The 12,042-nt window shown below is 45.1% G+C and overlaps 1 protein-coding gene across 3 annotated transcripts in view; it reads left to right on the forward strand.

Moving 5' to 3' along the window:
• LOC309557592 (protein mono-ADP-ribosyltransferase PARP14-like) overlaps positions 1 to 12,042 on the forward strand; it is a 247,325-nt gene that overhangs the window by 78,697 nt on the left and 156,586 nt on the right. For 2 of the 3 annotated variants that reach the window (XM_082260386.1, XM_082260387.1), the window contains exons 14-16: positions 427 to 633; positions 2,274 to 2,900; positions 7,487 to 7,626. In XM_082260386.1, coding sequence (XP_082116512.1) covers positions 427 to 633; positions 2,274 to 2,900; positions 7,487 to 7,626 — 974 coding nt within the window. Of the gene's footprint in view, positions 1 to 426; positions 640 to 2,273; positions 2,901 to 7,486; positions 7,627 to 12,042 lie in introns of all 3 variants that reach the window. The other variant, XM_082260385.1, reaches the window with a different exon arrangement.

The raw sequence follows: 12,042 nt of genomic DNA on the forward strand, positions 1-12,042 counted from the left end.
CTTCTATGGGAGTTTTGCCTGTAGAAGCAGCTCAATGTTATCCTATGTGTCTATGAACATTAGGACTATCAGAGGCATATTTTAGGCTCGGAAAAAGAAAACCTTCTGGTGTGCATTTTTGATTGAAACTTTCTTTAAAAAAAAAAAAGAAAAAACGCTAAACTCGCCTAAACTGTGTAAACATTTTCTGCAGGCGTTTTTTTTTAAAGGCCAGTGTTCACCGAGCCTAAAGCTGAAATCAAGAACTTGACCTCAAAACTAGAACAATGAAAATTTCAGAAACTACTTGCCAAAGGTTATTAATGTAAAAGCTGATTGGATAAACCACATTGAACTGTTTGTGGAACAGAGATGAGGACAGGGAAGTCCTCCATATTGTGCCCTCTTGATCACTCTCTGCTCTTCTCTTGTCCTCTCTTTGTCCAGGTGCCGGTGCTGTGTCCTCTTCGGCAGTGGCTGATGCAATTCTAGATGCTGTGGTGGATTTTGTCAAATCTAAATCAGCCGTGACCGTCCAACATGTGACGATGGTAATATTCCAGCAACAAATGTTAAAAGATTTCCATAACAGCATGAAGAAGAAAGAGCCACCACCTGCAGCCAAACAACAGTCTTGGTTTTCTAGGTTCACAGGTAAATGTTGTAGTTTTTAGGATAATCTCACATTCTGAATTACTGTGCCAATCATTCAGGGATGTTCTTTGGATAAGGCTGCAGGTTGTGCCCCGGTGTGAGCTGCTCATGTCACCTCTGTAAATAAAAATCTCCTGGTAGGACACAAGTTCTGGAATGAGCACTTTAACTGATGTGATCAGACCTCCAAATAAGAGAGAGAAAGTTTCACTCACCTTTTACCATTGACAATTAAGGATGAGCTTCGAGTTGAAGTCGAACGTAAATTGAACGTAAGTCAAACGTAAGTTCGCTGAACACACGAACAAATGGGGCGCCCGGCAGGAAGTTCGTCCACCGATGAGCGCACTACTAGTGCAGTGAATAAATTACCGATTGGCCTCTTCACACACCTTCCACGTAATGAGCTGCTGGGGCTATGACAGCTCTTTTATAGGAAATGGGCGGGGACACCACCTAGTGGCACCGCCCCTTTTGACGTGACTTCAGTAATTTATTCACTGCACCTGAGCAGTGCATTACGGGGCGCTTGTGACGTCAGATTCCTATAAAAGAGCTGTCACATCTCAAACAGCTCAGTACGCAGGAGGCATGTAAAGAGGCAGGAGCATCTTTTATTAATTTTTTTTTAATTTTTCGGGTCCAGCTGGCGTCGTGATTGCCAATGGATTTACATCGGAGGACACAATTTTTTAAATTTTTTTCTTTTAATAAAGGACTGGATTTTGTCTTTATTTTTTTTTTTTGTACACTTTTTTTGTGAATGGCAAGGGGTATGATGTACCAGATATCCATTCACATAGCGGTGTGGCCCGGGATCTGGGAACCCCATTGTTAAAGGGGGCTTCCAGATTCCGATAAGCCCCCCACCCACAGACCCCAACAACCACAGCCCACCCCAAAGCACCCTCCCTATGTTGAGGGCAAGTGGCCTGGTATGGTTCCGGGGGGCGCTTGTCCCCCCCCTTTATCCTGGCCAGCCAGGCTGCTTGCTCGGATAAAGGTCTGATATGGATTCTGCGGGGGACCCCACGCCGTTTTTTTCATGTTTTTTTTATCTGTATTTGTATTGCCATAGCTGACAATACATTACAGCTGCGAGCAAGTTTAAATGACATTTTTTCCTTTAGAAATGTCAGTATTGCTGCAGCAGGCTCCATACATCATACAGATGCGCCACTTTACAGGCACATTAAGGGGACCCCTCCAGGCACGATATTTAAAGGATTTTTTTGTTTTTATTGTTTCACTTTAAGCATTATTAAAATCACTGCTCCTGAAAAAACGATAATTTAAAAAAAAAAAAAAATTTGCATTGGTACATGTCTCCCAGGTCTGTACCCAGACCCCCATACACTTTTTTTGGGCAATAACTTGCATTTAAGCCTTTAAAATTAGGACTTTTGATTTTTCATGTTCGAGTCCCATAGACTTCAATGGAGTTTACATGTTCTAATGAACTTTTCCCCAGTTTGCGGTATTCTAATGTGAACCGAACCAGGGGGTTTTTGGCTCATCACTATTGACAATGTTTTATGAGACAGGAAGTCTTCCTTTCTGTATCATTGTCCTACATTGTATACAAATTCTGTAAGTGCTTTGTGTCTTATCTCTACATTCTTTACCTTCCCTTATAACAGCTTTTTTTGGCATAAGCCAGTCTGACAAAAACAACGATGGTAAAGAAGAGGAAGAAGAGGAAGAAGAAGCCAAAGTTTTTGAGCTGAAAGAAAATATTGAGCCAGCCATTATCCACCTGTGTGCAGAAAGCCTTGAATCTGTGAACGCGGCCTCAGACTGGCTCCAAGACCTTATAACAAAGGATCAGCATGACAATAGTATCACAGATACCTGGATACAGGACTTAGATGATAAGGACCATGGCGTTCTGGCTCAGCTTCAAAGGAAACATGAAGTTTATATTATATTTGACTCGCCACAGTCTACCATTAAGGTGGCAGGCCGCACCAAGGACGTTCTGGAGGTCAGTAATAAGATCCAAGAGATGATAAAAGGTGTGCGGGATAAGATGACGCGAGAACGAGAGGCGGAGCTGTGCGGTAACGTGGTGGAGTGGGGATATTACCAAGTCACCAACTTTATTCCCTTCGACAAAATGACAAACTGGGAGCTGGAAAAGGCTTATAGTGAGAAAGGTTCTGTAGATATTGATATCGCTGGTGTAAAGTACAAGGCAGTTACAGAGGTACAGAGAGCAAACGATGGCAAAGGAAATGCAATTAGGCTTCAACGGAATCCAAAACATGGTAATTTCCTTTCTTTCTTGTTCATATCATTATGAGTCATCTTGTTAAATATTATTGGTCCGCTCCGGCTAACAGCACTGGACAGTGAGTGAATGGGAAGTACTCATTCTGAGTACTGTGCTGAGTGGCTTCCTGTTCAATAACAAGCAGAATCATAGTAAACACAACTTCCTATGCTTCAGTTATGAATGGACAAAGGAGCGATCGATACTGATCACTCATTGTGTTTATTCAGAAAAAGAAGGGGGTTGGTAAATGACACATTAACCGCACCTCCCCTGCTCTACATCATGATTCAAACCTCTGCAGCAGCTGGCAGGAGAAGTGGGAAGTTGGCAATGCTGTGGGGTGGAGGGGGGGGGGTGCCTGGGAAGCAGAGGGAATTGGCACCACATGGGGTAAATTGGGTGTGCCTAGGCACATCTGGCACACCCTGTGTGCACTCTTATGCCATAGGCATTACATGCCAGTCTCCCAATACACACCTGGCTTGGGCTACAATTTAATGTCTGTAGGTCAGCTCCTGGCAGGCCTGAATGACAGTTTTTGGGGGACAAAGTGATTGGAAAGGTTAGAAAACACTGATTTAGCACCATGAAAGATTAATAGCAAGGCTGCCTATATGTGCTCCCCCTTGTGTACTGCAATGGCTAAACGGGAAGCATTGGATGACTATGACTCAGGGCTTTTTTTCAGCGGGAACGCGGGGGAACGCAGTTCCGGCACCTCCAATGGGTGCTGGAGGGTCTACTGATGCTGGCTGCTGGGAGATCTATTGTTGCTGGAGGGGATCTATTTTTGCACGGCAATCTATTGTTGCTGGTGGAGGATCTTTTGATACTGAGGGTTAATTGTTGCTAGAAGGGATCTACGGTTTAGGGAGGGGTCCACTGTATCTGGCTACTAGAGTCTATTGATGTTGGCTGCTGGGAGATCTTTTGCTGCTGCTGGGGGTCTATTGCTGCTGGGGGGGGTCTATTGCTGCTGGCTGTGTGGGATCTATTGTATTGCTTTTCTTGTTATCATACCCTAATTCTATACATTCCAATACAAAATTATACTTGGCTCTATATTCTCTAAAAGGGGCTGTACTGGAAGCTGGGTAGGGGGTGGAACCAAGGGTCAGTGCTCGGAGGTTAGAAGGGGTGGAACCAAGGGTCAGTCCTCGGAGGTTAGAAGGGGTGGAACCAAGGTCAGTGCTCGGAGGTTGGAAGGGGTGGAACCAAGGGTCAGTGCTCGGAGATTAGAAGGGGTGGAACCAAGGGTCAGTGCTCGGAGGTTGGAAGGGGTGGAACCAAGGGTCAGTGCTCGGAGGTTGGAAGGGGTGGAACCAAGGGTCAGTGCTCGGAGGTTGGAAGGGGTGGAACCAAGGGTCAGTGCTTGGAGGTTTGGAAGGGGTGGAACCAAGGGTTAGTGCTCGGAGGTGGGTAGAGGGCGGAGACACAAAGTAACTTAGAAGGGGGAGTTCCTGCACCTATTCTTTGAGAAAAAAGGCCCTGCTAAAACTATTGTGTATTTGGGAGACTCTGGGCCAAAGACATGATGAGATGTTTACGTTCAGCCCTCAGGCACCTCTACTCCAAAGACCCATCATCCCTCTCACCTCCTTGTACAGATATCAGCAAGCATTATAGGAAGCCATTCTACTAACAGCAATGGCCTACATCTGTATCTCCTCTCACCTCCGCTATGTGCCAGCTCTAAATAAGCTTGGTAATTCCACTTGAACTAAGTACAATCAAACAGGAAAAGGCAAAACATGAAAATCGAAGATTGTCACATGTCACAAGTGACAAGACATCTTCTAATTTTATATGGGAATTTGTGATTAAGTCTCCTCATTTACCAGCCCCCACATCTGGCACTGTGAATACTGGAGATGGGACAACCCAAGCCCAACGCTGCGCACAGCTCCCTGCCTTGTGTGGCGTAAGATAGGGCGGACTTAGCAAGCTATAAAAAACAAGACCACCAAGATCCAGTGACTGATAGGATTCTGAACAGGTGGACCCCCTGCCTCCCAGCAGTGAGAGGGCATACCCACCAGACTTGAAGGAAACCTGTCACAAAAAGGCAATAAGCTTTCTTGTTCCTTACTTAAAAAATAGGCACAAAATAACCTTATTTAACATTAGACACTGTACAGGAACCAATCACAATTTTCTACAGATACATCAATCATCATAGAGATAACATGATAAACTGTGAGATGCTTCTGCTGTTGGATACAAGAGAAACTGGATCCTTAGAAATGTACACCAATCAGCCATAATTTTATGAGGACTCACCTAATATTAAGTAGGTCCCCCTTTTGCAACCAAACCCATCCAGGCATGGACTCCATTAGACCTCTGAAGGTATGCTGTGGTATGTGGCACCAAGCTGTCAGTAGCAGATCCTTTAGGCCCTCTTAGTTGTGAGGTGGGGCCTCATTGGATCAGACTCGTTTCTCCAGCACATTAAACAGATGCTTGGACCCCCTACATCTCCATTGAATAGCCTTCCCTCCCCACCTCCGTCAATGAGCCCCCCTCCCCCACACCTCCATCAATGAACATTCCTTCCTCACCTCCATCAATAAGCCTTTCCTCCCCACCTCATTTAATGAGCCTTCCCTCCCCACCTCCATCAATGAGCCTCCCTCCACACCACCACCATCTCCATCAATGAGCCTTCCCTCCCCAACTATATCAATCAGCCTTCCCTCCTCCCCCACCACCTCCCTCAATTAGTCTACCCTCCCCACCTCCATCAATGAGCTTTCCCTCCCCTCTTCCATCAATTAGCCTTCCTTCCCCATCCCCATTAATGAGCCTTCCCTCCCCACCTCTATCAATGTGTCTTCCCTCCCCACCTCCATCAATAAGCCCCCCACCACCTCCATCAATGATCCTACTTTCCCCAACCTCCATCAATGAGCCTTCCCTCCCCTCCTCTATCAATGAGCCTTCCCTCCCCTCCTCCATCAATGAACCGTCCCTCCCCACCTCCATCAATAAGCCTTCCTTCCCCACCTCCATCAATGAGCCTCCACCCCACCACCTTTATCAATGACCCTTTGCTCCCCACCTCCATCAATAGGGCTTTCCTCCACATTTCCATCAATCAGCCTTCTCTCCCCATCTCCATCAATGAGACTTGGCTGCCCATGGCCCTGGCTAGGTTTCCTTCCTTGGACGATATTCGATCATTACTGGCCACTGCAGAGCAGAGCTGCAGTTTTAGAGTTGCTCTGACCCAGTCGTCCATCCTCCTTCTATTGCTCTGTGCTCCAGTTCTTATGCTCATATGTCCATTGTAGGCGCTTTCAGCCGTGGGCACGGACAGTGCCATCTTAAGAGCATTAAAAGGCCCCGGGCAATGCAGTGCACTTGGGTCCCGCCTACACAATCACCCATGTGAATAAAAATGCAAATTATCAATAAAGCGATATTTATTGGTACAGCAGTGCCAGACTAATGACAGCTTCCAAGTTCGGCGGCTGGGTCTGGTGAAAACACACACACGGACGGGAGTCAGACTCGACTGTCCTGTGTGTGCCTGTTTCCGTGGAGGCGGACAGGCATTCCTGCAGTTGTGGGCTCCCCCTCCATGGCCTAAGTGGCCTGACAGCAGAGCAGGGCCGTTAGGCGCTGGCCACCTGCTAAGTTCAGTGGTGGGATGCACACAGGAATCGGGACTAATTCCTGGGCTGTGTCACTGGGCAGGTGGGGCACCCTGGGCAAGTGGGGCCCCCCGGGCAACTGCCCAGCATGCCCATTCGGTAAGATGGCCCTGGGTACGGGTCAGCATGGACACCATGACCAGTCTGCGTCCACGCAGCCCCATACACAATAAACTGTGATGCCCATTTTTTCTTCTTCAGACACATTGTCTGCATTCACTTAAAGTGGCTGTAAAGGCAGACGTTTTTTTTTTTTTTTTTACCTTACTGCATTCTATACAGCAAGGTAAAAATGTAGTTTCCGCCGCAGCCCCAAAAAATGCATAACTGAGCCTGATCTAGATCCAGCAACATGCATGAGAGCCAAGGCTCTCTCAACCCTCATTGGCTCAGATACAGCAGCAGGAGCCATTGGCTCCTATTGCTATCAATCAGAACCAGTAATGAGGAGCGGGGGGGGGGGGGAGGGGCCAGCTCCATTCTGTATGTCTTATGGGCATACAAAGCAGGGCTCGGGAGTGAGCACGCATGAGCGCTTTTAGAGTAAGTGGCTTGTTCGGGGGGCACTCAGCAGGGGGAGGGACCCAGAGTGCTGGCAGAGAAAAGAAGGATCAGGCTGCTCTGTGCAGAACCATTACACAGAGCAAGTAAGTATGACATGTTTGTTATTGTATTAAAAAAAAAAAAAACCCTAGCTTTACAATCACTTTAACCTATCAATGGCCATAAAGTTATGGCTGATTGGTGTATATCTGTAGGGTAAAATCTATTTACTGCAGGACAAAAGAAGAAGCTGGTCAAGTCTATAGAACACCACCCTGCTAAACCAAGAATTCTTTATATGAAGATTCATATCAATGTACATTGATGGGTGATAATTGTGTTCTACAATGAAATCAAAATGTAACTCTTCATATTACAGCCGAGTCCCTCGTAACCCCTCCGTATTGGGATCCCATGGACAACACTCAGCTGAAGGTGGTACCGCTGACCAGCAGCAGCCCGGACTACTCAGAGGTTGTGGGACTCTTTACACAGACGTGTCAAATGAGAATAATTAAGGTAATACTGAAGGGGAAACTTTGCTCCACATCACATTTGCAGATTTCAAGCATTTTAGCAAAATCTAATGCTCATTCCCTTCTGCTTCTGTAGTGTAGATAATGGTACATAGAAGGGCCATCTTAATGCATGGGCCCCCCCTGGGCAGTGCTCCAGGTGCATGGGCGGCCCCTGCAGTTTTTCTTTTCCCTTAGTAAGGTCAATCAGATGTGGACAGAGCGGGTAATCAGTGAGGCTGATGGGGGAAATTAATGGAAATGATCTTCTGTGTGGCTATCCCTGCAGCAGCTGAAAGCTGACATTTCCTCCTCCCTCCCTCTCGCTTTCAGCTACTGCAGGGAGAGCCACACAGAAGATCATAAATGGTATGGAATGATGGTATAGAGATATGAGTCAAAAGAATTTGGGAGAAACCAGCCCTGTGTGTGTGTATATATCAAAAAGGAGAGGAGGGGAAGAGGAAATTGTCTTACCCCACCATAAAAATGGACTTTTAAATGGTAACTCCCAAATGGTAAAAAAAAAACAATGCAAATATTTTGTAGATTTTAAAAAAATACAAAAATATATTTATTAAACATACAAATACATATGCATTGCCTAATTAGAGACAGGGTCACACGTAGGGGGGACCCATGTAGTATTTATACATAAAATGACATAAATAAATCTGCAGATATAGAGTATGCCAACATGTTTCATGGTATAGGTAATCTGCTTCTTCAGGGCTTTTTTTCCCACATATATTTCACAGATGTCTTAATGTGTGCATATAAAGAAAGAAAATATGAACAATACACAAAAAAATGTACATATATATATATATATATATATATATATATATATATATATATATATATATATATATATATATATATATATATATAAAAGATACGGTGTGCTAGTGCATTCAATAAGAGTGAGAAAAAAAAAAGGGGGGGGGGGAAGATATGGGGGCTGGAAGGTTGAAAATTACCTGCCAGAAACAAGCGAGGAGAAAATCACAGGGATCAACATTGTCAGATGTGTTAAGAGAGATCATAAACTGTATGCATCAGGTGCCTCAGGTTCCCAGGAGGTACTGCCTGTCATAGGGATGATCGAACTTTTGAAAAGTTCGGTTCGGCCAGAACACCCGAACTTCCCGAAAGTTTGGTTCGGATTCCAGAACCCCATTGAAATTAATGGGACCCGAACTTCTGGAATCAAAAAACACCATTTTGAAGCCCTGAAACCCAATAAATGCCCCTAAAAAGTGCCTAGGGTTCTGGGTCATGCCCCAGGGACTATTAATCACACAAAAAAAAGTTCTTAAAAATTTCTCGTTTTTGATAGAGAGCCAATTATTGAAAAAATTATAAAAAAAAAAAAAAAAAAAAAAAGAGATTTCTTTGGATTTAGTGTCTGGGGGTTTAAAAAGTGTACCTGTGAAGTTTCAGCTCTGTAGCATGTCCAGAAACAGAATAAAAAGATTATTTTTCTTAGAATTTCAGTAGTGCAGGGATGGTGTTACCCTCCTTTCACACCTGGGCATTTTTGTTTCAGGCGTTTTTTGGGCGTTTGGAGGCAGGCATGACATCTGAACTTCTGTATAGGGGTATATGTGTGTGTGTATATATACATATACATATATATATATATATATATATATATATATATATATATATATATATATATATACCCCTAACCCAAAAGCTGCACAGTGGGGTCACCCTGACATGGAAGAGTTCAGTCACCCTGGTATGGCAGGCAGAGTCAGCTAAACTTCATTACGGTCACCCTGACATGGAATAGTTCGGCCACCCTGGTATGGCAGGCTAAGTCAGCTAAACTTCATTACGGTCACCCTGACATGGAATAGTTCGGCCACCCTGGTATGGCAGGCTAAGTCAGCTAAACTTCATTACGGTCACCCTGACATGGAATAGTTCGGTCACCCTGGTATGGCAGGCTAAGTCAGCTAAACTTCATTACGGTCACCCTGACATGGAATAGTTCGGTCACCCTGGTATGGCAGGCTAAGTCAGCTAAACTTCATTACGGTCACCCTGACATGGCAGAGTCAGGTCACCCTGACACTTAAAGGTATCCCTACAGAAACTAGATTATTGAATCTAACTATAGTGGTATATAGTACCCTAACTACACTGCATATCCCTTTCCTCACACTAAAAAGAACAGCTCCATACAGCAGGAGTAACTCAAATGCTTGCACTCTCTTTCACAGCCCCTGTATTACAGTGCTAGAGATTTGGCGGGGCTATGTTATATACTGGGGGGCGTATTCACTACTGATTGGCCTCTGGACCCCGTAGTCAATCCAATCACATTCCTAGCAGACTTCTGCCCCCTCAATTGTCTTTTACTGACGTTTCTGGGCAAATCATGGGCTTTTAAAGCCCAGTTCCTGTCCCATTGCATTTTGAGCGGTTCTGGTGGCCGAATTCCGAACTTTTACCGCAAAAAGTTCGGAATTCGGCCGAATTTCGAACAGCCAAATGTTCGGGTCAAACCGATGGTCGACCCGAACCGTTCGATCATCCCTACTGCCTGAATGGGAGAGTTTGATGGACTCCCAGCTATAGGGCAGAGGATCTGTTACCTCACCCTGTTAATATATAAGAAAAAAAAAAAAAAGAGACAAGAAAAAGATAGGAATAAGAGGAAAAGTAGGGGGAAGGGGGAGGGAAAAAGAAGAAAGAGCGAAGGGAGAAAAAGGAAAGAATGGGAACAGAGACCGAAAAGAAGAAAACAGTGGAAAAAGAAGCTGGATTAGATCACAATATTCAACGCTGGTTGCAAAAAGTCCATGAGCAAAGACAATCCACCTAACATAGGTGGATGGCAGACTAAATCTTAGCAACACCAGAGATAAGAGATCGTATCCGCCTTCACATACGTGAATGGGCAACCAGTTCCAAAGATAAGGGAACCAGGCAGCATGATGCCTGGGTCTCCCGAGACCGCACCGAAAAATCAACATGTGATTAGGCACACAGGGAACCCTCTTATATACAGCCATACTGGGAGGAAAGAGAGGGTGGACCCTGGGCGGCATTGGTGGGGCCTCTCTCACATTTGGTCTTAAATTGATGACAGCTGGTCTTACCTGCATGATTAAGTAATCAGAAGGATGTGTCACTAGGGCGCACATAAAACGATATATAGCCATATAAAGAAACAATGGCCGCCTCCACGTAGGTGGAGTCACATGGCCGGAGGGCACCGGCATTCTGGTGTGACGTCAGTTCCTAAGTCCCGGGTGGGATGTTTCCTGGGGGGCGGAGAGTAAACATCCGTCTCTCTCACAGCGGAGACATACGGGCCAGTATCAAAGCCCCGTCCCAGCGTCGCGGATGGCAGACAACCAAATTAGAGCAGCACACCCAAAAGGCACCTGGATAGACACCGCCCAACTTAGGGTCACAGTACCAGACCCAGCTCTCATTTGGCCAGGACAGGGCCACAGCACCCGAATCCGAACACACACTGTACAAAAAAAAAAAACACAAACAGCAGTCAGAATAAAAAATCTGAGTCACATAGGTCATAGATAGCACACTGCTATCGTATAGCTGAACCTAGCTAGCCATATTTAGTAGACAGGTGGAAATGGTCATCTTTGCCAGACCGAGCAGGGGAAAGCAAATTAACCCCCCCCCCCCCCCCCAGAGGAAGTCAAATAACAGATTTTTGTATCGTATAATTAAAAAACATATATATTCCCCAAGTGGGAAGACCAAATGAGACCTAACTGTGGCACATCCGAAAATGCTAAGGGGGAATTATATTAAGTGTTAACAAGAAACATTACAAACCCTTTTAACTAAATAAAATTTCATTAAGAATATTAGATACATAGTTTGATATATACCAAAATCCCAGAGAAGATTCACAGTGGATGAACCCTATCATAACACAAAGGGGAGGGGGGGGGGGTAGAAATAGGGAGGGAAGAGAAAAAGAGAGCAGCCCCTCATGGAAATATTGACAGAGATATAGCATCCGACAAAGGGGGCATAGCTGACAAAGCCATTCAATCCAGGGGGTACATCAGCCCCAAGGGTGAAAATCCAGCTGGATTCAGACCGCAGGATGGTGTTGTCAAAGTCCCCACCCCGTAGTTTGGGATATATCCTGTCAATCACTACAAAGTTTAAATTATCCAGATTACATAAATGACAATTTTCAAAGTGCCTTGCAATAGGACTTTCGGGGATTCCTTCACGTATGTCATCAGCGTGTTCCTTCACACGTTGCCATAACATACGTCTTTGTTTTTCCCACATAAAAGGCGTCACATCTCCCCTTTAATAGATATACAATGCCTCTAGTCTCACAGTTGGCAAAGTGTTTGTATTGTATAGTTTTTGGACCAACCGGCAGTGGGTCTCTACTTACACTTATATACTGGCA

The sequence above is a fragment of the Pelophylax lessonae genome (assembly GCF_965119305.1).
Source record: "Pelophylax lessonae genome assembly, chromosome: 6".
Classification (NCBI taxonomy): Eukaryota; Metazoa; Chordata; class Amphibia; order Anura; family Ranidae; genus Pelophylax; species Pelophylax lessonae.